The sequence below is a fragment of the Mus pahari genome, chromosome 2, assembly GCF_900095145.1.
Source record: "Mus pahari chromosome 2, PAHARI_EIJ_v1.1, whole genome shotgun sequence".
Lineage (NCBI taxonomy): Eukaryota > Metazoa > Chordata > Mammalia > Rodentia > Muridae > Mus > Mus pahari.
Genome location: NC_034591.1, coordinates 152,119,024 through 152,146,197, shown reverse-complemented (window position 1 = coordinate 152,146,197; position 27,174 = coordinate 152,119,024). Strand labels below are relative to the sequence as shown.

Genomic DNA, 27,174 nt, shown 5'->3' with positions numbered 1-27,174 from the left:
CACACACACACACACACACACACACACACACACACAATCTTAAATTTGTTCTGATGCCCAATTAAAATTCAATACAACCCATAGCAATAAGAATTCAGAAAGAAATCTAATTCTATCAGGAAAATCTAATCTCCGGTGGTCTGGAAAAAATGAGATGGACTCCTGTGTACTAAATTAGATCTAGAGGTTATGACTCAAAAGTTTTCTCATCAGTCACTTGCTTCTGTGGCCATATATGCCATTAGCTCTCTGCTCCTTTTTATGTTTTAATTTAATGTTTTTTTTTTCAAAGATTTGTTTTATGTGCACGAGGACTCTATCTGCATATACACTTGCATGCCAGAAGAGAGCATCAGATCACATTATAGATGGTCTTGAGCCGCCATGTGGTTGCTGAGAATTGAACTGGAGATGTGGAAGATCAGTCAGTGTTCTTAACCGCTGAGCCATCTCTCCAGCCCTCAACTTAAAATGTGCATTTATGATCAGAGAAAGAGAGGACATGCCATTTCAGGGAGTTTGTTCTCTCATTCCACTGTGAGGATCTAAGGAAGGTCACTGTGCTTGTAACAATACTGCCACCATATGATGAGGTTCTGGGAAGGATTCAGAGTAAAATTCTATGCCAGAAAATATTGGCCACGGGTAGTGTTTCTCCAAGTTCGTTCCTGTGCTCTTGGCGGGGAAAGGACACGGAAGATCATCGACCTTGGTGAATGGTCGTAAGGGAGAGGAGAGCATCTGAAATACGAGAATCATGAGTATATAGGTCATGAGAGGGTGAGGTTGTGTGTCCAGCCGCAGGTGAGACAGGCACACCCCCTCCTGCTGTGGCTCTGGGACCATCTTGGAAGAGAGTGTTAACAGCCAAAAGGTGAGGAAGACCAGAGTGAAACAGTGTCACCTGGACAGGAGAGGCCAGCTGCACTCAGACTCGGCCGCCTGCCCAAGACCAAGCAGCTCAACACGCCCCCTTTAGTTATTTACTTTTGTATGCATAGGGGCCTTGCCTGCACGTGTGTCTGTGTGCATTTATGCTTGGTTCCTACAGAGACCAGAAGAGATCCGAGAAACCTAGAACTAGGGCTATAGACGTTTGAGAACTGTCACACTGGACCTGGGAATAAATGTTCTCAGCCTCTGAGACGTCTCTTCAGCTCCAGTCCTCATTCCTCTGCTCTTGCTTTGCTTCCTATTAAAGACATATTTCTTTTATTTGCCCCAGTTGCTTTTGTTTTTCAGGGCTGGGGCTGGACCGGTGTCTTGAGCATGCCAGGCAAGGGCTTTTCTGTTGAGCTATACCCCAGGCTGTTGTTTCTGTTTTATGTTTGGATTTTCTACTCTTTTCCTAGAAATAATAAAAATGTATTTTTAAATTATCTGTCTATTTTACAGTAACTGTCTTTCCACATCTCAGAAACTTACATCAGTATTACTTTGTGCTTCTTACATAACCTGCTAATGTCATAGGTTTCTGCTTACAGGTGTCTTTTCATACCCACAGGACATTTTAATGCTGTGGCTTTACTAGGTGAATGCTCATTTATTTTGACATATGTATTGATATTTACCAAAGTTACTGGTTACTATTTCATTCTTTTTCTCCTATTTGGGGTCATAGACTTAAAAGAAAAAATATTCTGCAGTAGACTCTCCCAATCTGTGTTTGAATGAATGACTTATTTCAGTCAGTGTAAAATTTTGCTATGGGACTTTAGTAATGTTACTCTGTCTTCTTACATCTTCCATACATTATGGTGCCAGCTTATCATCCATTCTGATCCGTTTTAAGATGATATTTCCCTGGTTGCTTTGAATACATTTCTCTCCAACCCTCCTTCTGCACGTTGATTAGGCTGTGTCTCAGGGAAGTTCAGGAACTCGTCTTGTTTGGTGTTCATTTGAGATTCTTGTCCTGGAGCATGCCCAGTTCTCAGTAGATGTGCAAGCATTTGCAAAGCTCCTTTCAGCCCCCATTTCCTGAGTTCGCTCCTATTCTGCCTCTCAGTTCTTCTCCAAGTATTATAGCATCTTGCCCACTTGGCTCGTGATGTTCAGCTTCTCTCATGCCTTACTTGCCTTCAGTGTTCCTTCCAGATATTTTCTGACATCACATCACAAACTTACTAGTTCTTTCTTCTTGTTAAATTTTAATTTTTTTCTGGTAACTTTATGTATGAGGATAGAATTTATTTCATTTCATCCCTTCTTTCTTTTAATCCTGTATTTCACAGTTACACTTATCAGATGCGATCTTAATTTAAGGTACTACATTTATATTTATATCATCTATATTTATAAATTAATATTTGTATTTATAAGGTTTTTGCGTGGCCATTTGCATTGCTTCCATCCTGTATCAGTTGCTTTCCCGTCGCTGTGATGAAACACCCTGTGTGAGGAGACTTAGAGAAGGAAGGCTTTATTTGACCATGCAGCTTCAAAGAGACAGGAGTCCGTCACCATCGTGAGGAGGAGCATGGCAGCAGGCAGGCATGGTGGCTAGAAGAGCGAGCCAAGGTCTCGCAGCTTCCTCTACAAGCAAGTAGCAGAGAGCCAGGGCAGAGCTCTCTAAAGAGCCCATCCCTGCCCCATTGGCTTGCTAAGCCAGTCCCCCTCCCCAAGTGACACACTAGGTCTGCCCCAGTGTCATACTTCCTGCAACAGGGCCACACCTTCTCAGCCACCCCAAGTAGCACCCTAGACTGAGGCTCAGGATAGGTGTGGGGCACCTCAGTCAACCAGCACAATGTCTTTGTGGGGAGAGCCACATGCATGAAAGCAGTGCTTATGGCTTTGCTGATTTTTGTCTGTTATTTCTCCCACTGTCTTTAGCATACTTAAACAGCCCCGCAACTCGGAGGCTGTACTATACTCCAGCTCTAGATCATCAGTCAACCGGCTTCTGTCAGGGTTGGCTTTTCATTATTGATGTTTTGTCTTTTGTACTTTGTTTATGCGTAGTAAATTTTGGCGTGTACATTATGAATGAATGTTTGTATGCCCACAGACATCGTACATTGATGCCATAATTCCCAATGTGTGTGTATTTAGAGAGGGACCAACATTCTCCCAGATGAGCTACATTCCCAGGGTCAATATGATTTCTGATTTTTTAAAAAAAGAATAATCCATATGATAAATATGAAATATACTATTGCATTAGTCAGGGTTCTCTATAGGACCAGAATGAATGTGTGTGTGTGTGTGTGTGTGTGTGTGTGTGTGTGTGTGTGTAGATTTTTAGAATGGCTTACAGGTTCAGCTAGTGCAACAATGGCTGTTTACCAACAGAAGGTCCAAGAATCCAGTAGCCATTCAGTCCACAAGGCTGAATCTCTCAGCTGGTCTTTAGCACACTTCAGAATCCCTACGAAGAAGGCTGTAATGCTAGTGAAGGAATGGAGTTGCCACTGAGAGCAAGCAGGCAAAGAGGGCAAGCTTCCTTCTGTCATGTCCTTTACTGGCTGCCAGCAGAGGGTGTGGCCCAGAGTAAAGGATGTTTTCACCTCAGAAGATCAGGATTAAAAATGGGTCTTCCTGTTTCAAATGATTTGCTTAAAGAAAAAAAAAAAAAATTCCCTCACGGATGTGCCCAACCGTTTGGGTTTTACTTAATCCCAGGTGTAGCCAAGTTGAGAACCAGATTGGCCATCACAACTGTACAAGGAAGATGATGATGGGATTAGTGTAAGCAGAAGGGGGCTAATAAAACATGGGCATAGAGGCAGACAGCGTTAGATAGAACACAGAGGTGGGGGTAGGGGTGGGGAGGTGCCGTGGGGACTTCCAGGAAAACAATGATAATAGAATTGCCAAATGATTTTCTTCCATTTAAATATAGAACTATATTTATTTAAATGACTGAGAATGAAATGCAAATGATAATCATCTTGAGAGGTGAGGGTGCATAAGAAAGCCGGTCGCCTCCTCTTAAATGATGAGAAGACATTTGACATAGAAGGAAGCAGATACTGACTTAGACACTGGCTTAGTTAGGGGTTTTAATACACCATGACCAAGGCAACTCATAAAAGACAACATTTAACTGGTGCTGGCTCACAGGTTCTGAGGTTCAGCCCATTATCATCAAGGCAGGAAGCATGGCAGCGGCATCCAGGCAGACATGGCGCAGGAGGAGCAGAGAGTTCTACATCTTGATCTGAAAGCTGCCAGAAGACTGTCTCATGGGCAGTGAGGGGGGTCTCTTCCATACAGGGCAGAGCCTCAACACAGGACCTCAAAGCCAGCCTATACAGTGACACAGATCCTCCAACAAGGCCACGCCCATTCCAACAAGACCGTACCTCCTAATGGTGCCATTTCCCATGAGCCAAGCTTATTCAAACTAGCACAGACACCATGAAGTCAGCTCCAAGGTATGCAATTATTTTTGTCTTTGGAGGAATTCTAAGAATGGGGAAGCTTATGACAGGATAAGTCACAAACATCTAAATTCCCCTTCTGTTTCAGTTGCTTATCATCAGCTTGGCTGGGTATTTCTTAAATACAAAATGTCACTTCAGTATGATGGTACCTCACAAACCTGCAGTCAGACAACCTCCTGTGGCACCTGGATTGAGAGCCAGCATCACTTTTGTTCCTTGTGGTAACAGTGGCCATTTCTGGATACTGTGCTCTTGGGGGGGGGGGGTTCTGCTTCTTTGTATCTTGCCACAGGAGCTGATTGCTTATAAAGAATGTATTTAGCAGCTTCACACACAATTTCAGCTCGAACTGTAGCTTGTGGTTGTACTGTCTCCTCATCTATTAACAGTGACTTAGAAGTTCAGCTTAAGTCTCTAGGCCAGGGAGTGTGTGACAAAGCTTATCCCCAGGGGAGTGAACACCCAGCAGGAGGGCTAATGGAGCCCTGTTTGCTGCTGTGACTGATCCAGGGAGGCAGCTGCCATAGGGAGAGTGGGAGGATTTGCAGCTTTTGAGAGGACCCATGGTCAGAACAGTACAGTACAGTAGAGGTGAGGCTCCGATGGGGCCCCTGTCTTTCTTTGTGTGTCCAGACTTGCAGGTGTGACATTTATACACCCATGCCTGTTGAGCGGTACTGAGGTTCTTGTATTCACAGAGCAGCATTAAGGGGAAACAGGACTTCTTACTGGAGAGATAAAATACCTCTTTTCCTGCCCAGAAGGCTGGGGTAGAGTTTCTTAACAACCCGATGACTTTTCTGTCTATGGAAGCAGACCACACTTTGCTATAGAGGCAGACCTCCCCTTAATTCCCCAGGATGGTTATCCCAGACCATCTCCCCTCCCTAGACCAGCATCTGTCATAGTGGAGATGTGACATGTACTTTATGACCTCTATGCTACTGCTCAGGGATCACACTAAATTCTAGGCCTTTTGGCTACAGGGCCCGGCCTGGTAGTGACATGTACTTTGTAAAAGAGTTTCTAAGCAGTCCCACCATAAGCCTTATTGTGCCCTAGAATTGGACTGGTTGTTGCCTGGAAACTTTTTCCCCCCAAATTGTATTGTCTTAAATATGCTGACAATGAACCATCTGACCTTACACCCCCTGAAGTCTGATGAAATTAGTCTGCACCAGGTTTTCATTCTTACCTCTTTGTGAGGTCCCACTTCCCTATGTGACACCCTGCAGGGACACCCTCATGTGTCCACTGCTTTTTTATCCTCAGTAACAAGGATATAGAACCAGCCTACACGCCTATTTACGTAAGAACGAGTCTCAAAGATGTATGTGCATACACAGTGGAATTTTAATCATCTGTCAAGAAAGATGAAATTAAGAAACAGGCAGGGAAGTGGATGCAATTGTAAAGGTTACCTCTAAGGTAATGGAAAGTCTCAGAAAGATGAAAAAGCACGTGTTGTCTCTCCTAACAGTCATATGTGTGGGTCCCACCTCCTAACAGTCATATGATCTTGTGAGAATATTCATAGGGTGCTGTGGTGAAAAGGTCAGCTTAGGAACTTTGGGAAGGTCATGAAACATTTGCCCCTCCAGAAGGGAGAGGCTAATTAATATTTCTCAGACCACAGGGTAGAACCAACCTGCAGGCAGGGACCCATTCCTCAGGATGGACTGGTGCACACCTTCAGACAAGGGAAGTCCTTGTCCCCTCATTCCCTAAAGATCAATCAGTTTAAGGGGGCACTGTTCTGCCAATCATATTGTACCTAGTTGCTGATGCTCTGTTCTGACCCTGGAAACCATATAAAACCTTGCTGAATGGGTGCTGGAGGTTGCCACCTCTCCTTCGGGTCTGGGACGACCCCAGTGCACCGGAGCAAGAAATTCTTCTTGCTTTTTGCATTGATTCCAGCTCCATGTGGGTCACTCAGGGGGTCCCTGGTAAGATAAGGCTCCCCAGAGTCATAAAGTGGGAGTAGCTGTAGACTATGAAATTCCATAGATGACCATGAAAGGGGAGCAGAGAGGTGTTTGGGCTCAAAAGGTCGCTTGTGACTTGAAAGCAGAAAGCAGTTGGGGGCTCAACAGAGGGAGGATAAGGAAGAGGGCAAGAAACAACAAACATTGTTTGAAAAATTCGACAGTGAAACTTACTTTTTTGTAGGCCAATAAAAACTTCAAAAGAAACTGCAGGAATGCACACTGATGTCTTCCTTATTGAGTGAGGAGTACTGGCTTATAAGGGCTATCCAAGAGGGTATGGAGAAACAGCCTATGAGACAAGATGATGAAGGCTGTCCCCATGAAACCTGGCTTGTGGGCTTGTGGCCTCTTCAGTGAGATCTATTGGATAGGAGAGGCAAAATGGAAACTCAAACTTAAGTCATTGTAAAAGTATATACATATATATTGTATATATAGTTATATACATTGTATATATTCTAAATTTTATGTTAGGCATAAATCATAGATACTGTAAATATCATATTTAAAGTGTATCACATATTTATAGACATTTTTATTAAGTACTCCTCTACAAAACATGACAGGAAAAGAAAGTAGGTTGAAACTTGACCATATTAATGCTATAAAATTCCACACAATTTGAATTTTATAGGATTTTGCATTGTCTACAAGTATAATTTGTCTTCTTACTGTAGGCTTTATGACCGTTTGTATTCCAAGATGCTGAAATCGCTGTTTCTCAAAGACGGGACCCATGTCTTCAAGTCCACACTAAATAGCTCTTCCCAGTTCCCAGCGGATAAACAATTTAGATGTATCATGTCTCAAATGGTCTTGTCGCATCCGTTTGATCATTGTGCAGCAGGCCCTGCAACAGGGGAAGGGCATGGGTGTACGCACAGTACGCTTCCCCCACTCTTCCAGCCTCTGGAATGTCAAGGGTTAGCAGAACACTGAGAAACTTGAGAGAATGCAAGGAAGCCCAATGCTGGGCGGGTGCTGGGGCACGTGGGAAGGAGTATCACTGTAGGTTAGATCTGGGGTCCCCAGGAAGTCGGGGTGATCTGGAAATTCATGCTGGATGCAGTGTGTTAAAGCTTTCTCGGTGAGTTATCAGGACACACGCTGTGGCTGTCACAAGTTCAACCTCGTCATCCACCCTTCCTAACAAGTCTGCCTCCACTGGGCAGACTTTCTTCCGCCAGGGTGGCTCCGCGGATTGCTCCTATCGCCCTGGGCCCCTGCCTGCTCCTGTTGCCTAGCCTCGCTTTCAGTGAGTCACCAGATACCCTAGTAAGAAAACACAGCTTTTGGAATGAAAAACGAGAAAGGCATAGACATTTCCTGTTGCTTTGTTCATGCCCACCATTGTCTTTGGGAATCCTTTAACCTCTCTGAAGCTCTCCCTTCCCTCTGAAAGACCAGCAATTACAATAGCCATGCTTACCGCAAGGGAGGTGAATATCAAAGGAGATGGGGGGGATGTAAGCAGGTCTTGCTTAGCTTAGCATAGCATGCATGTTAATTATCTTTGTTGAGGTTTGAACGGGATGGGGTTTGACGCCAGAGCAAATCTTATAAATGCTGGTCTTCCAGAGGGAACAGAGCACACCGGGGACTTTCTCATATATACAAATATGAATTTCGGTTAAATTTGGTGTTTATATCTTTGGAAGTATATTTGTTTCCGATCCGATCTGGATTTTCTCCCAGCCATTTACTAGTCTTGGACCCGTTTATTTCTATCTTTTTAAAATCCTCTGCTTCCTCTCGAATATCATGAAAATAACTGAACACATTCCCAGGGCGTATTAGCAAGATCCTTTGAAAAAAGGCGTAGAGAACACTGCGTAAGTGATGCTTTTTAATCAAGAAAGGACTTAGCTGAAGCCTGCAGGCCTGGCGCTGAGCTAGGCTGGGTTGTGAGGCGCTCGGGTCGCAGACTTTTCCAGCAGGGGGCGCCCCGGCACCTCACTGCAGCATCTTGGTGGCGGAGCGCAGCAGCGGCTGGCCGGAGCTCGCGTCCTGCCGCAGTCTCTGCGCTGCTAGTCTGAGCGAGCGCGAGGGAAGAGACCCCGGTCCGGTCACCGCGCTTGCAGCCTCAGCGATTCCCACCCGCGATCGCGCCCCACCCCCGACTCTCAAACGCCTCCTGTAGCCCGCGTGGGTCAGGGTGGAAGAGCTTCCCAGTCTCCGCGGCCCGATTGCGAACTTGGAGAGGACCGCGGCTCTCTCCCTGGCCTGGACAGTGAACAGGTGAGTGACACGCACGTGTCCAGGTGGCTCCCCGAGGACAGGGTGCGAGCCCCTGAGGCCTCAGTCCCTGGGTGAGACCCGCGGGTCTCGGGGTCCCTCCCTAAGGGCGACTTTGGGGTTCTCCCAGAGAGATGTGAACGCCAGCCGCCAGGCTTGACAGCGCGTCCTGCGCCGAAGGCGTCCTTCCGAAATAGGGGACATCTGCTCTTTATGTGGAGCCTGTGATCTGCAGAACATGCAGCCCACTATGGGCTTGCTCCTGGCTGCAGGACCTGTTGATCTCAGGGTAGCGAGCTAGCCCGGAGGCTTGCACCGTCACAACCTCTTTGCTGTGGGTGTTGCGTTGTGATAAGATGAAGGAAAATTCCTAGCAGAGAAACTGAGAAATCTTGATTTCAGGAGAGGGCTGACCCAGAGAGAAGCGATCTCACTCTACCACCATCAGACTGGATTCGCTGCTGTCTTGGACAGCTGGGCTTTGCTTTCTTTTTCTTTCTTTCTTTCTTTCTTTCTTTCTTTCTTTCTTTCTTTCTTTCTTTTTTTTTTTTTTTGAGACCATAAAAGCATTAAAATGTAATTATAAAGATGCCCCCACTCGACTCAAGAGGAAGTGGAAAACTCTGACCTTGATAAACACAGTCTGGGAAATGATTTATTAGGAGCAAAACCTTTTGATAAGTAAATAAACAGATGGATGAAGCTTTAGAAACGCAATTGTCATAGGTCTGTCTAACAGAGTCCCCACAGGTAGCCTCTTTGGTTAGTATACACCTAAGTGTAGAGGGAGTCATTCGACAACACGTCAGTAGTACCAAATAAAACAACACACGTCTTTCACTCTAATGTTTCCTCTGATGACTTCATGTGAACGGAAAAGCAATGCCTTTCATCTCCTAAATATTTAGGTGTGATTTTAGGATTGAAAACTTGAAACTTGTTTGGTTTTGCCTCCGGGAAAGCAATCTGCTCCTAGAGTGAACTTCAGGCCAGGGCAGGAATAGTTCCTGTGTTTGAACCAATGAGTTTCCTCAGATCTGAGGGATGGGTCTCTGGTTAATTCAACAGAAACTTGCCTGTCGGTTACTATGACAGCAATTGACCCGTTGATGGTTTCCGTCAAATTTTCATGTAGAAATAAAATGTGAAGGCATCTTTAGAGGTCAGTGTTGCATCGTTCCCCCTCCCCCCTTTTTCCCTAAACATATTAGGCGGCTGATAGTAAGCAGCTGGATCTTTATTACATCACAAATGGGAACACTTTAACTAACACAATTAATTTCTCCTATGTGAGACCCATGGGCTTCAGAGGCCAAGGGGAGTTGCTGAAATATTTGATTTGGCTTAAAAAAATATACTTTGATGTTTACTTTTAATGAAGACTATAGCCAGATTCTAGATGCACAGGAATGACACTTTTGCATGAAATGGCTAGTTATTGTCTATGGATGCTCCGTACACAAGCATGCTCTGTGTTTCAAAGAGCCAGCAGCTGTTTGTAAATTAAAATCTAGTCATCAAATTCAACATGCAAACCTTAAATAGAAGGGAGACATATAAAATGACAAATGAGGAATTTTGTTTTGACCCCCTGTCTGCTTAGGTGGACTAGCCTGGAACTTATGATGTAGCCTAAGCTGGTCTTGAATTCAGTATCCCCCCCCCCCTCCCCAACTCCTGCCTCCTGAATGCTAGGGTTACAGGGCAGCACCTAAAGAAGGACTTACTTCATCTATAGCCAAAGAATGGGGTGGGACATTTAAGATCTTAGATTGAGAGTGACTACAAAGTTGCTGTTGTCTGTCTGGAGATGGAAGAAAGGCTCTGTTAAACCCCTGCCTCTTCTTCCCTTAGGAGCACCCACACCTTAGCAACCTGCACACCCAAATGTGTGAGGCCCATGCTAATGGCTCAGGTACAGCAGAGAGAAAACAGAAGCCGACTTCTTTGTGGGATGTGTATTCTGAGGGAGTTCTGTTTTCTCTTTCCCTTCTTGGGCTGTCTTTAAAAGCTGTTTACCCAAACATCGGCGCAGACAGGGTCAGGTAGCACATTTGGGAAACAGATTGTGGTTAACCTCCCACCCTTCTTTGATTTTTTTTGAGAAAGTTTCTGTAACCCAGGCTGGCCTCAAGTTGGCTTTGCAGCTGAGAGAGGCCTCTGAACCTCTTCCTAAATTGTGGAATTGTAGGTGTGTGTCACCATGCCTGGCACAAATGCAACTTTACAGACTAGAACAGTGAGTGACCTCTGAACTCCTGGACCAGTGAACTGATGTCTATAAAGTGAGGTTTGGAGTTCATGTCAGCCATTGATGGAGTTCAGGCAGTGGGAGTCCTTAGCCCGTGGGAAAGATGGGAGGCTTCCCGTGGTTGGCTGTGCTAGGGGGCAACTACAGCGAACATATCCAGAACTCTGTTGTGACAGCTTGTCAGGTTATATGTCAAGTTGCGAAGAAGGGAACTCCGTGTTTTCAGTCATTAGAACAGCGAGCGCCTAGGGACAACTGTGCATATGGTGAGAGGGGGAGGGGACTGTCAAGACCTCAAGCGAGTTTTCTCAGTCGCTGTGTGGCCCCTAGAGAATGCTTCAACTTTTCTGGAAAGTGGAAGCCTGGGATGGGGTAGGATCCGAAGGGCTGCTGGGCTGCACAGCCAGATCTGAGTGTCAGAAAGGACTTGTTTTTATAGAGCCGAGCCAGGACATCACAGCTACAAGTGACAGGCACACCATAGCCTGATATAATAAATAGCTTAGGGAGTTTTCCTAGTTGGAAAAGGCTACCTACTAAAGACACTATTTTCAGAGGACATAAACTTATCTTGATTACCTGGAAGTGACAAGGCAGACACAGGTTAGTTGGCTTGGAAGAGGAAAAGCTTTCTGCGCTGGCTGGGAGATTGATCCCACACCGAAGGCCTTTTCCAAGTTTACATTTTCTCGGTATTAAGAGCCCAGATGTTGGGCTGATGGTGTAACCTGTGGCCAAGATGTTTGCCTGCCATCGGAGTGAGGCCTTAGACTCCATTCCCAACTCAGCATACAATACAGTCAACAAAGACCCCAGACGTCATGATTAAGGAGCATCCTGAATACACTGATCATAGGTTGTAGACAATGCCATTCTTCCAGCGTGAGGGCGCTGTTATAATCAGGCTTTCCTGAGTTCATCTTTAAAAGGGACTCCAGCTGTGGCGCACAACTCATACCTTTTGTGTACTAGCAAAACACAGAGGTATGATTGGATATTATGTATGGCTTTGAGCCATGTGCATCTGTTACATAGTTTTTCCTGTGATCTAGTGTGAACTGAGATGAAATTTAACCTTCACATAGAAAAGAGAGTTGACTGATATCAATGCATATCGTTCAAGAGATTCCAAGAGCCTCTCCCCATTGTGTATATTTATATGTTGAGTATTTATAAACAGGTGATAAATGCATTCATTCACATATCGTTTATTATCAATTATACCAAGAAACAATCTATTCATAAAAACTTATTAGAGGAAACACTTTTAAGAGATACTATGTGTATACATGCATTAAAACCAAAGGGTTCTAAATTCCTTTTGTTTAAGATTTATTTTACTTTTAGTTATGCATATGTGTGTTTGGAGGTGTGTACTTGTGAGTGCAGTACCTACAGAGACCACAAGAGATCTTTGGGTAATGTGAGTGCTGGGAACCAAACTCAGGTCTTTCTGAAAGAGCAATATTTGTGCTTAAGCACGGACACATTCCTCTGGCCCCAGATCTAAATTCTTAAGTCCCAACTTCACTTACCAGTTAAGTGGTTTACAGTGAGTTACTCCTATGGCCCTCTCTCTGGACAGTGGTGAAAATCCAGTCAGTGGTAATTACCAACCTGATAGAATTCCAGAAATCACCTGTGGGAGGTTCTCTTGATAGCGTTGAGATAGGAAGCCCGGGCCCATGTGAGGTGAACAGCAGCATGCATCGATCCTGTAAGGTTTTCTGCTTGTAGATGTGACAGGACCAACTGCTTCACACTGGTACTGTGTTGCCTTCTTGACAGCCATGCGGGACTATATCTTGAACTTCCAACAACAATAAGCCCTTTCTCCCTTGTTTTTGCCATAGTGATAAGACAAAAGGTAGCCTGTGGTGTGTGTGTGTGTGTGTGCACTCCTGATGTTTCAGAAGATATGGACTTATTTCCAAACCCTCTTTCCTTTGAAGGATTGTGAACTCTTCTGATTGACGATGACACAGTGAAACTAAAGGCCACTATCAAAACCATCTGCTCGCATCCGGAGTCTGAACATTAAACCCTGTAACCACCAGCCATGGCTAAAAGCGCAGAGGTCAAGCTGGCCATATTTGGAAGAGCAGGCGTGGGCAAGTCAGGTAAGGGCCTTCTTGTGGCATTTGCAGGGCCTGTGAGTTTGTCACAGCTTTGGGGATGGGGGAGTTAAGTAGTCAGTGTTTGTGATGTCCCATCTGTTGTCTGTTCTCTGGAACCAACTCACGAATTCTTCTGCTGATGTGTGACAAAGTAAACTTGCTGATCACACAACAGGGAACTGTGTAAATCATAAACAACCTCTGAAGAAATCAAACTGTGGAAGTTTCATAAACCACCTGATTTTTTTCCCCTATGTTCTTTCCTTTACTACGGACGATCTCAAGGGGCCAGTTACGTATCTTATTTTGTTCGGATGTTCTCAGCAAATGATCCATTCTCAAGCAGGTGTTGGGGGTCCCCATATGTGCTTGTTGAATGGATCTATCTTCGCCAGTGATGGAATTATATCTTGTCCAACATTTCTGCAGTGGGATGAGGACACTTGAAAAGTAGGAATGTAAACTCCCAAGCAAGACAGCTATCCTCCAGAGTGAATTTAAATTAGAGATTTTGAGTAACGTCAATACATTAGGACCCTCCTTCTCTTTGGCGGTGTTTTGGGGTGGAAGCCCGAACTTTGTGCATGCTAGGCCATTCGTCTATCCCTGAGCAACAGCCCCAGCGCCAGGTTCTGGGAGAGAGTTTCACCACGGAGACCTAAGGCATCTCTTACTCCTTATACTTACAGTTAAGTGTGTGCTAAAGAAGACACCACCCAAATGCGAACGCATTTACCAGTGATGAGGTCGTGGCGTCTTATGGGAAGGAATCAAAATCACACGGAGCTTTTGGTCATCAGCAAAGGACAAAAGTACACGAACCCCACACTGTGGGTTCTGGTGGGTAGACAGAAACATACCTGGACGTAAAACCAGCTAATCTCCACACAGTTAATCTATAGGCTCTTAAAGAAAGACATGCGCTCACACACACCTTCCAGTTCTGTGCCCAGCTTCCTTCTATCCGTTCTGGTTTGAGTCTCAGTCATGATCTGCCATGCTGTTGTCTCTGGTTTTGCTCAGCTCTTTTTTTTTTTTTTTTTTTTTTCTGCCAACTTGCTTCTCTTCAGCTCTTCTTGCCTTTGGCAGAACCCAAGCAAGGAAAAAATAGCAGGCCTGGACCGGAAGATGCCCAAACTCCTCCCCTTTAATCTCCCGTGGTGTTTCCCAATGGTGTGAGAACCTCTGCCTGTAGCTGGGCTGGTGGAAGGATCTGGAGAAGGAAGAAACCGCCCTAGGGCGTGTCTCTAGTGGAGGGAACAGAATCCGTGGGATGGAGAGAAGGGTGTGAGGGGAGAGGAGGGAGGGCGGGCGGGAAATCCGTGCATGCGGCTAACAGTGGCTCAATTCATGTGACTGAGGAGCATTCTAACAGGTGGAATAAGAGGAAGGGTTCTTCCAACCCCTGCTGCGTGGTTTGGAAAACTGAACACAAGGCCAGCGAGTTGACTGGGGGGCGAGGGGGGGGGAGGTAGGAGAGCTTGCCTGCTGCTCAAGCACTCTCCGCCTGAGTTGAATCCCCAGCACCCTTGTAACAGGCTGGGCGTGGCCAGCTCATCCCCAGCCTCAGCTGTGGGGGATGGAGTAGGATTGCTGGAGCTTGCTCACAGCCAGCCTAGCTCCAGGCTCAGCGACCCTTTCTCAAGGAAATTAGATGGAGAGAAAACAGAATACCTAGTACCCCCGCTGGAACCTCTGCTCACACCCCACACAGAGCGCACACGTACATCTCTCCCAAATAATTTTTTAAAAATTATAAAAGTAATGTGGACATAAAGACGAAGCCTCGGGGAAGAAGTACTCAGGTCTGGGAATAGACATCCATGCCCCTCTCCCCCACATTAGCGTGAACTGAGTCCTCCTATCCAGGCTTACCCGCTACCCTGAGCTGTGCCTCAGTTTCCCTTTGCAGACCTTCAAAGCAGTTTCCATCCCTGTAGCTCCTGTTCCTATCATTCGCCGCTGACCAGTTTCCCCCAAGCCTTTCCACAGAAGCTGACTTTGCTCTCAGGACAGTACTCATCAGTTCCCCAGAGTCAACAAACCTGCCATCCCCTGCCCTCTTGGGCTTCTTTGTAACCACATAACGTCATAACCAAACCCTCGTTCCCGTTATCTCTCCGCAAGTCCTAGGGCATTACCCTCTCTCTTTGCTTTCTGGGCTCTTCTGTGGACTCCAACCAGTTGTCCTCTGATTGCTTTCTGACCTTGGCTCTTCTGGGGGCGTCGTATGATGACTCGATGCCCAGATTCTTTCCATTTCCTGTGGGTGACTCTTCACGTCCAGAGGAAAGATGGCGCCCACTCCAGGGGAACTTTGGCAGACGTTAGCTTTTTTACTGCTCAGGGAGGTCCTTACCAACTCTAAATCTTCACTTGATCTTAGCCAAAAGCCCGAGAAGCGATCCAACTCGAAATCTTAATGGTTAGAAGATAAGCCTTCTTGTTTGGGTCCATTTCTCTGTGCTCCCTGCATATTTGTGTGCATGTGAGTGAGAGGAATAGGGAGGGGGCGGGGAGGGGGAAAGAGGAGAAGGGGAGAGGGAGAGAGAGAGAAAGGGAGGGAGGGAGCGGGGAGAAGGGAGTGAGGGAGGGAGAGAGGGAGAGAATGAACATTTGTGGTGGCCAGAGGACTACTTATGGGAAATATTTCTCTCCTTCCACCCTGTGGGTCTCTAGAGAGGGAGGGAGCGGGGAGTTAGTTGATCTCGGGGTGGCAAGCGCCTTTCCCATGGAGCTGTCCTTCTAGCCCAGCTTCTTCCATGTTTCTCATCATGGTAAAAATGATAACAACAGACAACCCGTGTTTCCCATGGCTTGAGTGTTCTCTATAAGGCAGACTCTGTTTTCCTGTTTCAACACTTGAATGCTTCCTTGAGACCTGAGCCACACCCCTCATTGAGAAGGCAGCTGTCTGGACTTTGGCCTACAGGGCCATTCTGGACTTTTCCACAGCTCAAAGGAAACCACCACAGATGTATCTGTCAGTTTTTAAAACACACTGTAGCAATAGTGAGCTCATGTTTACTCTGGGGTGTGTAACTGTCCCTACCTTGTCTCTGCCTGGCTGGGACACCACACAGCCACCCTGCAGCCTTAAAGACTGCACTTGGCTTATAAGTAACCTTTGCCTGCCCCTACACACACACACACACACACACACACACACACACACACACACACACACACATGCATACACCAGCCCCAGCATGCTCATTCACACATGTGTTCATGTATGTGAAGGTCAGAGACCAACCTCTGGCATCTTCCATTGATAACCTCCTGGTTTGTTGAGACGGTTTCTCTCGTTGGCCTGCAGTTGCTCCCTTGGCTTGGCTAGCTGGCTAGTGGGCTTCAGGGATCTGCCTGTTTCTACCTCCCCAGTGCTGGGATTACAAAAGACAGGCTCTCCCTGCTCCCTCACGAATTCTGAGTATTAAAATTAATTGATGTACATACAAGCACTTAATCAGCTGAGCCATTTCCTTAGGCCAACTTTTCGTCTTTTAAGATTGCACATACTGGAAGGTCCTGCAGTTCATGACTTACTCTGATGCCTCCAGAGCCTAACCCTGTTCCTCCCTCAGAACCAGGTAATCTAAGCTTTGTCTGGGCCACTGGAGTGCCTCACAGGGAGTGGAGGCCTGTGGGATTTGTCTAGAGCCCCAGCCCCTCTGATATGTCATGACCTGGATTATTCGAGGGGCTTCAGCCTTACTTCATTCAGTCCCCCCCCCGCCCCGTGCTTTTCACCCAGTCACTGATGCACCGGTATCTGGGTGTGTGCCTGCATCCTACTAGAGGTTCATATCATTCTAAGTCTTGAGCTCTGGGCATGTACTGTGATGATAGACTTCCAACCCCCATCTTTGCTCTGTGAACTTGGCAATGTGAGGCAAGTCACTTCTTGGTTCTTTAAGCTGTGGGGAACACCACAGTGCCCGTGTCGGTTGTCAACCCTGAGCGAGTTATTGCATGCAGGTCTTTTAGTGCAGACCATGGCAGCATGGCACGTGGCAGATGTGCATGTGTTAACCCCTGTTATTAGGGTGCTTCAGGGATGCTCCAGATCTCTTAAGTTCCCTGGTGAATCAATTAAATCAAAATAAACATTTTCTACTGGGTACTTTGCTTTTCACTGAAAATCAAAAGGCTTATATAACAGAAACCTATATCCTTACTCAGCAATACCAACACACACAGGCATGGGAGAGAGAGAGAGAGAGAGAGAGAGAGAGAGAGAGAGAGAGAGAGAGAGATTGTCCACAAGTCCAAAAGTCTGATTCATGTCAAGTACAGCTTGGCCACTGCTGGCTATAACAATACTTAATGGCTTTATATTAAATCATGGGAAAATAACCAGAGATGTATGATTGCCACCAATATACCCTGACACTCGTCCACTTGAAAGCGCTGCTGTAATAGAGGACTTTCTAACCCCAAGTGATAGATGGGTCTTCTAGGTTTAAGATAAGAATCTTTCTAGTTGAACAGGCTGACCGTGGATGCATCAGCAAGGACACGTTTAAAACTGTGCTAATTACCAGGGTGGACCAATAACACCCGCGTATGTGGAAGCACACACAAGGCCTGATGTAGGGCGTAGACCCTGTCCAGTCTAATTTCACCTTGCAGATTTGTCTTCCAGTGAGCTTGCTGGCTGAGGGACAGCATGCTGAGCACAGTGGGGGTGTGACAACATGTAGCCCATGGTTTCCAAGACTTTTCAGGCTTCTGCCTCTGCAGGGTAAACATTTTCCTTCAGTAGCCAATGGTATAGCACAGATAATGTGGTACCCACACTACCCTCCAGAGTGCCTCTGTCTAGTCTGTATTTTGACAGGCTCCAAGTAATTAAGGCAAAAACACCCTGCCAAAGCCCAGAAGACATCAGAGACACATTGTATTAAATGCTTCCTAGAGTCACTGTTATTCAGATTGTAGCAAGTGTGGGAAGGGTTGATAGAAAAACAACTGAAAATTTAAATTTAGCTTCACAGTTGACACCGGCGTTTCAGAACCGAAACTCTCTGCGCCATCGCAAAACATGTTTCTTGAAAGGGCTAGTCTAGTTGATTGAGTAATGCTATCCTCTAATTCAAAAACCAGCGGATGCACTCAGCCATGCAGGCTTAAATTTGTACACTCAGATTTCTGAACCGCCTGCCAAATGAAAACAAGCGTGCGATATTTTTATCCCTTGGCACAAGGTTATTTCTCTTCTTGTTGTTCTTGTCTGCCACTTTTTGCTCTAATGATACAGCAACAACTTTTATTTTTATTTTATTTCATTTTATTTTATTTTTGGATATATGGTCTACTCTAGCTCAGGCTGGCTTCAAATTCGTTATCTAGCTGATAACGAATAAACTTGAACTCCTAATCACCTTGCCTCCACCTCTCAAGCATGTTACTCCAAGGCCTGGGTTTTGGACAGTGCTGAGGATGAAACCCAGAACTTGGTACATGTGAGGCACAGACTCCATCAATGAGTCACAGCTCCAGTTCGATGGTGCTGAGTTTAGAAGTGACTTTTGGTGCACACACAGAACCGCTTTACAATATGTGTGTTCACCATGACCAGACTTTTCCGGTGAATCCTGTGTGAGATTGGGTCAGTCTCCTTAGACTTAGAGAGGATTCTGTGTGCCTACACCAGTCTGATTCTTTGTCTTTCTAGCTTGTGGTACCGGATGACTCTTGAACACTCTCTTCAAAGTACGTAGGAGAGGAGAAAGATGTAGAGGACTGGAGGGTTTGTGAGCCTCTCATAATCTTTTAATTCTTTTGTGTGTTTCATTGTTTAAAATGCATGAAGATTAATATTAACGTATGTTTTACCTGTTTAATGGGTTGATAGCTCGTTTGGCTACAGTAGTGCCGTGGAGGCCAGAAGAGGGCATTGGATCTGCTGGGAACTGAACTTAGGCCCTCTGCAAGCTCAGCCCAGGACCTGAGCTTAATCACTGAGCTGTGCCTTCAGCCTCCTTCTTTGTTTTTGAGACAGGGTCTCACTGAATTTGGAGCTCAAGAATTGGCTAGTCTGATTGTCCAGTGGAGTGCCCAGGATCCCCCTGTTGCTGCACTTGCCCACCCCATAGGGGCAGGGATTGCACATATTTGCAGCCACACTTGAAATTTAAATATGAATGTTAGGGACTCTGGCTCTGGGCTGCATCTTCACAGAGCAAGAGCTGTACCTGTAGCTCCATCTCCCAGCCCTTAATTCCACAAACATTCATCATCGGTTTTGGGTGAGAACAGGTACAATTGTCTTTCAGATATTTTGAGTTATACATAATTAACTTATTTATAAGTAAATAATAAATTAATAAAGTCACCGTGGTAGGCTTTTTACCACGAGAACTTTTGTCTCCTGAATAAATCAAGTGCTGTACTGTTTGACCAGCACCCCTGTTTTCCCATCGATGCCCCTGCCCTGGCCACTGGTACATGCCATTTGGTTCTCTCTTTCTGAGTATGAGTTTGGCTTTTTAATGTTTGCCTTGAAGATTAGATAGTGTGGCCTTTGTCCCTCTGTGCCTGGCTGTTCTTCCCCAGCTTCATAGATTCTCTGGCCCTCAAGGTTGTTGGAAGACAGGGTTCCCTGATGCTAACATTCTGTTATGTAAATTAACTGTTTTGGCTTTAATTGCCTATTGATGGTTAGCGAGTTTGGTAGTTTAATATCCTTGTAATTGGGTTGTACTGGCTGGTTTTGTGTGTCAACTCGATACAGGCTGGAGTTATCACAAAGAAAGAAGCTTCAGTTGGGGAAATGCCTCCATGAGATCCAGCTGTAAGGCATTTTCTCGTTGATGATCAAGGGGGAAGGGCCCATTGTGGGTGGTGCCATCCCTGGGCTGGTAGTCTTGGGTTCTATAAGAAAGCAAACTGAACAAGCCAGGGGAAGCAAGCCTCCATGGCCTCTGCATCATCTCCTGCTCCCTGACCTGCTTGAGTTCCAGTCCTGACTTCCTTTTGTGATGAACAGCAACGTGGAAGTGTAAGCTGAATAAACCCTTTCCTCCCCAACTTGCTTCTTGGTCATGATGTTTGTGCAGGAAAAGAAACCCTGACTAAGACCCCGGTCATAGCCCTGGCTGTCCTGGAACTATGTAGACCATATTGACCTTGAACTTCTCCTTGAGATCCTTAGGATCCCTTAAGATCCCCCTGCCTCAGCCTCAGGAGTGCTGGGATTAAAGATGTGAGCCACCACGAGTTGCTTTCCTCCAAGTGTTACAAGAAGTGAGGTGCATTGATACTCCTGTAGTTAATAGTTAGAAGAAAGTTTAAAGGATCAGGCAGAAGGGAAGGAAGACGTTGTCTGCAGACATCCGAGTGGGACTAGGCAAAAAACGAACTCCCGCTTTGTCAGAGAACTGAGTATCTTCCTCATCTAACAGACAAAAAAAGCAAGAGAATGAAAATGAGTCTTTGTTTTATCTACCTCAAGGGCACCCAAGGGATATTTTCAAGTTATAAGACTCTCTATGTAGAGAGCATGTGTAAAGCCAGGGTCTGTATAAGTTAATGGCTGTTCTTGCATGCCCAAGTAAGAGAATTGTATTAGCATCTTCTCTCTTTGCTGTTGACTAAAAACCTGTCCAGAGGCGCTGGCAGGGAGGAAGGTCGTATTTTGGCTTACAGGTTGAGGAACCAAAGCTAATCATGGCAGGAAGGAGTCAGCTGCTCTGGGAATCTGCAGAGCTCCAACAGGAAGTAGAGTTGAACTGTAAGACCACATGGCCCGCCCCCCACTGACGTCACACTTCCTCCATTGTCCAGGGATGCTCCGGTTGGTTCCTCCACCTTCCAAGTGCTCAAACACATGGGCCTGTAGGGGCAACAGAAAGATACTCAAACTGCTACAGAAGAGTAAGTGGGAGCTGCACCTTAAGGGTCCTGGGGATACGAAAGCAAGGTAGTTGTTAACAGCTGAGCAAGCAGATGAGAGTTTTGCCAGCGATCAGTTCCTTGTGAAAACTTTCCACTTAAGAAGAGTTGTTGCAGTATCATACAAAAATAGCTTTCATCCTTTTTATAATGGAGGCAGAGAGGAAAGAACATGAAAGAGGCAGAAAGATAGATACATTTATGGAAGAAGCAATACCGGGAAACAAACTGAATTAAATCACAAACTCTCTTTAAAAGTCAAAAGGATGTTTCTCTGACTCTGTTTATTCTATTGTAGTAGTATATTATTAAATTCAGCTATCCTTTATTTTTAGTTGCTGGCCACTGAATTCATTGAAGCACTGTCTCTGTACTTCAGTGTCAGTCTTTGGTTGCTTCCAATCGAACTTGACATTTTTTTTTTCCATTGCAACTGATGAGGGCTAACTTTAAGATGAGTGCAGAATATTTTGAATCATCTCTTTTATTCCCTTGTTATTCTTGGTATCTCTCCAACCTAAGGGTTTGGGGAAATTCGCCAACTTTTCAAGGTGGTACTGGCCTTGGAGCCAAAACTCCAGTGCAGACGCATCTCTGCAGCTTCAGCTGTCTTTGAAAATTGATGTGGTTTCTGGGGTGGGGTGGGGGGAGCCGTAATTTCTTCCATCCCATTAAAAATAGGAGCGCAATATTGCAAAAGCAAGGCAATCTAAAGTAGGCAATTGCAGCATAAGTAAACAGATATGCGAAACTAATGCATATGCATGAGATGCAAATGAAGAGCTTGGTGGTCCGGAAGCTCACTGGCACTAGAGCTGAGACAAGAACCCCAGTGTAGAACTTGGAAGAATTCTTGCGACCGGTTTCGTTTTGCGTCATCCAGGTCTTCTTTACGTTCTCTCAGACGCCTTCTCTTATGGAATGAGATGATCATCAGTTTCACAATATGACCCTTGTAAAAGCCAGTTTTACAAGAAACCGCCAGTGAACGGTGTGTGGCAACGATTCCTGGGAACGCCAGGTGTGTTGGAGTGCAGAGGAAGACCACCTGCGCTATCAAGGTCATCTGCTTTATGTCACGTCCGGTTATCCCCAATGCTAGTGTCTGAGTTAGTGCTGATTGCTCCTGAGTAGCCCGTCTGGGTCAGCACAAAACCCTCACGGCACTACACTGCTTTGCCTTTAGGGAAATCAGGGATGTTTTTTTTAGCGGAATAGGGGATGTTTTCAGTGTCCATTCATAGCACCACACAGGGCCACCTTCCTCTTGACAGCCCTTCAGTCCTTTCTTTCCTAGTATAGTGGCAGGCACTTCATTCGCTCCCGGAGAGCTAGCTTTGGGTCACAGCCTTGTCCTTGCTGATCTGCTCAACCTGGTCACTCTAAAGCCCAGGGCCTAGGATGGATTGCCACCCTTGTGGAAGAGGTTTGCCCCAAACAGACCAGAGTGAGAGAGGGTTTCCTTCTAGACACTCACACTGCTTGGACACCCCAAGGTCAGTGCTCCTCTCAGGGTGGCAGGAGACGTGATGGTGGCTCTCAGGGACTTCACTGCAAATGAAGGCTTTGGGTTTGCCGTGTGTGGCTTTGGTTTTTTTTTTTTTTTTTTTTTTTTAATGTACCCTCTTGCTGAGCTAAGTATTCCCTAAGTAGGGTGTGTTCGTCTTACTCTGGTGGAGGAGTTTATTTTCACCCTCCTAAGTATTGTTTAGTCAGATTTAATCGTGTCCTCTGTCAGTTAGGGACTTTTGGATCTGAATGTGTGTTAACCCTCCCAGTTTGCCATCATCTGGATAGGTATTCATTTTGGAATATTTCAGGCCTGCCCCCCCCCCCTCTCTCTCTCTCTCTGTGTGTGTATGTGTGTGTTTGTAAAGGTCAGAGGACAACCTCAGATACCATTCCTTGGGTCCCACCTTCCTTTCTTTTTAAAACAGGGCTTCTCATTGGTCTGGAACTTGCCAAGTAGGGTTTGCTAACTGGCCAGCCCTAGGGCTCTGCTGTCTTCACTGTAACCCCAGTGGTGGGGTTACAAGCTCTCATCACTGAGCCTGGCTTTTTGGAATGCGGGTTCTAGGTGCTGACCCCGATCCTTTCTGATTGACAGAGCTATCTCCCCAGCAGTTGTAGATTTCTCTACTTTGATCATTTGACTTATGGGACTGATGAGGGTGACTTCCTGGTGATTTTAGACCGCTGTTAGGATCACACTTTACTGGGTAAGAAAAATTTGGGTCTTTAGCTGGCAAGGTGACTCAGTAGGTAAAGGCACTTGTCACCAAGTCTGAGGTCCTTAGTTTAATTCCTGGAAATGGTGGAAGGAGAAAACAGACTTCTATAAGTTGCCCCTTGACCTACACACACACACACACACACACACACACACACACACACACACACACATCTATCTTTCAATCCATCCATCTATCATCTATCTATTTTTAAACAAAAGAAAGATTACATGTCTTCAACTCCTAGAAGGAGGGATATTAGTACCATGTCCCTATCTATTTAAGAACTTTTGCTTGGGAGTTGCAGCATCAGAAGGTGAGCAGGGTGGGTGGGGGCCTTACACTGCTAAGTCCTCCTTTATTATTGTCCTCAACCTCTCTTGTTTCTGCAGCACCTGCTTTTCTTAGGACTCAGGGTCCACTGCTATATAAAGTCCACACAGGATTCAATGGGATTAGTACCCATAGCTCTCCTAGTTAAAAAGCTATTTTCCAGGAAGCTAATTCAAGATCTGTGTGCGCCTCTGTATAGAAGCGACTGAACTCGTGTGATTTGACGCTGATGCCATGATGCCAGAGCTGAGGACGAGCTGGAACGTTCTTTTCTAGTCTACAGCAGTCATTAGGAAGTCTACCCACAGCTTAGAGTGACATGCAGGCTTGGGACAGTATGTCTCCAGCCCCCTCAGCCAGGGCTGTGATTTGTGAGGTAGGTGGTGGGCTCGGAGAATTCGAATCTCTAGCAGTTTGTTACTGAGGCTAATTTTCTAGGTACCTCATTTGGGGAATCTCTGTGCTGCTCGCTCAATGTTCAATTTCCATTTAGAGGGGAAAAAATTCAACTTAAAACTAAACAGGCATATCTGTGTATTAGGCAGCTGCCTGTGCTGGGCGCCCCGCCCTGATGAGGGTGCCTGTGACTCAACAGTGAGCAGCAGACTGACTCTACAACAGCATCATGGAAGCGTGTGCTCAGGTCAGGGCCCCATGCACAGGGCAAAGGCTCTTCCTTGGTTCCTTAAAAGTGAGACTTTCCCCACACATCGTGCTAGGGCCAGGATGCTTTCGAAACAGTGCACATCTCAGTAACTCTGCTATGAGGAATTGGGTTCTAAAACGGCAGGTGACTTACTTGGCAGTCTTGGGGAGAGATGGAACTAACCTGCAGCATGTGCAGAAGTTCTCCATGGGGGCCAACTGTGACACGGGCTAAGCATTCCTAATCCAAGAATGCAAAGTTGGAAACACTCTGAATTTTGAAAATTTCTGAGTGCCAACATGGCACTCAAAATGTCTCCGGCATCAAGATAAAGGATGCTCACCTGATAGAAGCTGTGAACATTCCAGTATCCAAAACAACCTCAAAAAGCTGAAACCCTGACAGTAGACACATTCCAGAGAAGGGGTGTTCAGCTTGCCCCAAGTTTTTTACACACAGCATTCAAACTTTGAACCTGAATCTTAACACCTTGCTGCATGGCCAAGTCTCAGACAGAGACAGACTGAAGTATGATAGCCAGATACTTGCTATAAAAGGATTTTACGTTGTTCTTTGGTAAATGGTGTTTATAAAATTTATTAAAGGTGATGTCAAAACAACTGCCACTCCGGGAAAAGTTTACATATCTCTGCATTTTAGGAGCATGAGTAACATATTTTCTTCTATGATGCATTTCCTGTCTCCTTAAAAAAATATTTTAAAAGGTTTTCTCCTATTTTCTGTCACCAGGCAGTAATTTAAGAGGGAAAGAGAAAAATAAAAATAGAAAGGAAAGAATTTTTAAGAATCGTGAATATTTGCCTGAAAAGTAATTGATTTTCTTTTGCATCAAGAACCTTCATAAATTATAACTGAGCCAAACAGCTGGCTACACATAGTGAGATGCTCTGAAGGCTGGTTCTAATGCACGTGGTGATAGAAAACAGATTATCTGCTGTGGGGCCTAGAAATCTTTCCATTAAAATATTTTATGTCTTTTTTAAAAAAATTTTTTTTTCTTTCTGTCACAGCTCACTATGTAGACCCAGTTGACTTGTCACTTCCCATATGGAGTAAATGTGTATTAATCCTCCTGCCTCTGCCACTTGAATGCTGAGGTGACAGGTTAAAATATTTTGTATCTTGACCTTATATGTTTGAGGTAGGGTCTCATTTTCTTCAGGCTGGCTTTGAACTCACTGTTTAGTCCAGGGTGACCTTGAACTCTTGATCATCTTGACTCCACCTTTAGAATCCCTGAGTTACTCTCACAGGCACCACTGTCTCCACTTGTATGCCATGCTAGGGTTTGGGCATGCTAGACAAGCACTCGGCCCCTGAGCTACGCCCACAGCCCAGTGATAACTCCACTTCTTTCCTCTTTTCTTTTATCGACCCCAGTCCATTATCAGAAGTGTATACCATGTACACAACAAAGCTAACCTTGAGATGATTTTTTTTCTTAATTCAAGGCCTTCTTGAGCCCTATTTGAGGAGAGGCTTGGTAAAGAATAGAAAGTAGCTTGAAAAACGAACAGAACATGAAATGTTTTCAAGCATGAACTCCAATAGGCAGGTTGCTAACAAAGAACTGTCCGACCAGCAAGGTGGCTCTGCCAGTAAGGGTGGCTGTCATCCAACCTGATGATCTGTGTTGTCTCCAGAACGTGTGTGTGTGTGTGTGTGTGTGTGTGTGTGTGTGTGTGTTAGAGGGAGAGAACTGACTACTGCTAGTGAACCTCTGTCATACTTGTCACACTTTCACTACACACATACACACACACACAGAGAGAGAGAGAGAGAGAGAGAGAGAGAGAGAGAGAGAGAGAGAGAGAGAGAGGTGAATAAGTAAACTTTTCTTTAAGGAAATATCATCTTGAGGTATGTAGACATTCACTGTTCAGATCACCATGAGACAAGGTGTTGGCCACTTCCTTCAGGTCATGACTGTTGAGGATGGGTTTGAAGAAGACAGCAGTGGGGAGTGATTGGGAAAGGCTGAGTTCAAACTCCACCCATCCCTTCCTACAGATGACCTCTCAGTGGCTCAGATGAGGGCTAAGGAGCTGCCCCAGTCTTAAGTTAGCCGTGGATTCTGATCTCAGATACCACAGCCCTCGTGGTCACCTAGCACTCCGAAGGGTTCCAGCAACACTCCAAACCTGGCCCTAGGTGCTCAGCAAATGGTCCCATCCTTTCTCCTCGCCTGGTCCTCTCCTTGTCACCCAAGGAGCTAGTCACCTTTCTCATCACTGTGACAAAATCCCTGACAGAAGCAACTGAAAGAGCAAAGGCTTGGCTTCACCATGTGGTGGGAGAGGATGTCATGGTTGGGGAGGCATGGGAGAAGTCATGGGCGTCAGTACATGTGAATGGGATCCCTCCCGGGTGGGATCCCTCCCATCTCCACGGACCAGAAAAGGACCAGGAAATGGGTGCAGAGAGGGCAGGAGTAAAGCTGCAAGCCCCACACCCTACTCCCACCCCATGTCACAAAGTTGTTCTAGCAAAAGGTTCACAGCACCACCAGCTGCAAGCATGACCAAAATAGCGCTTGGGCCTCTGAGGATATTTCACATTCAAACACAACCAGCCGGAGGAGGCTGGTTCAGGCTCAACCAGTGTCTGTGAAAATGTGTTTTTACTTTGTTTGAGAATCGCTAGAGGAACTGGGGATCCAGAGCAAAGGAAGCTGCAATTCCACCAAGAGATCTTAGAGCCTTACTTTTAAACATTCAGCTCTGTTTTAAAAATAATTTTTTTCTGTTCCAAATTCCACCTATGGCTTCATGTTAAAACCTCTCATTTGGCCTTGGAAGCTGAGCAGTGAGTTGCTGGGAAGGAAGATGAGACCTGTGGAAGGACGAAAAAACAGAAAATTTTGTATGTAAAGAACGTCTTCACAGGGGGAAAAAAAAAGGATATTCTAAAACTTGACTCTAAAGAGCCCAAGAAGCAAAAATGAGTAGTTTTTCTAAAGCCCAAGAGTCATTATGGAAAATATGTTGTCAAGTCAAGGATTTAAAAAAAAGTTTAACACCACAGTAGGGGGGATTCTATTCCTTCTCGGGGTGTGGGGGTGT

The 27,174-nt window shown here is 45.5% G+C and overlaps 1 protein-coding gene across 1 annotated transcript in view; it reads left to right on the top strand.

Moving 5' to 3' along the window:
• The first annotated feature begins 8,374 nt into the window (after window positions 1-8,374).
• Window positions 8,375-27,174, top strand: part of Rerg (RAS like estrogen regulated growth inhibitor) — a 110,341-nt gene continuing 91,541 nt past the window's right edge. Inside the window, exons 1-2 of the mRNA XM_021191128.1 lie at window positions 8,375-8,617; window positions 12,818-12,985. Of these exons, the coding sequence (XP_021046787.1) occupies window positions 12,925-12,985 (61 nt within the window). The 5' untranslated portion in view covers window positions 8,375-8,617; window positions 12,818-12,924. The remainder of the gene's footprint in view (window positions 8,618-12,817; window positions 12,986-27,174) is intronic.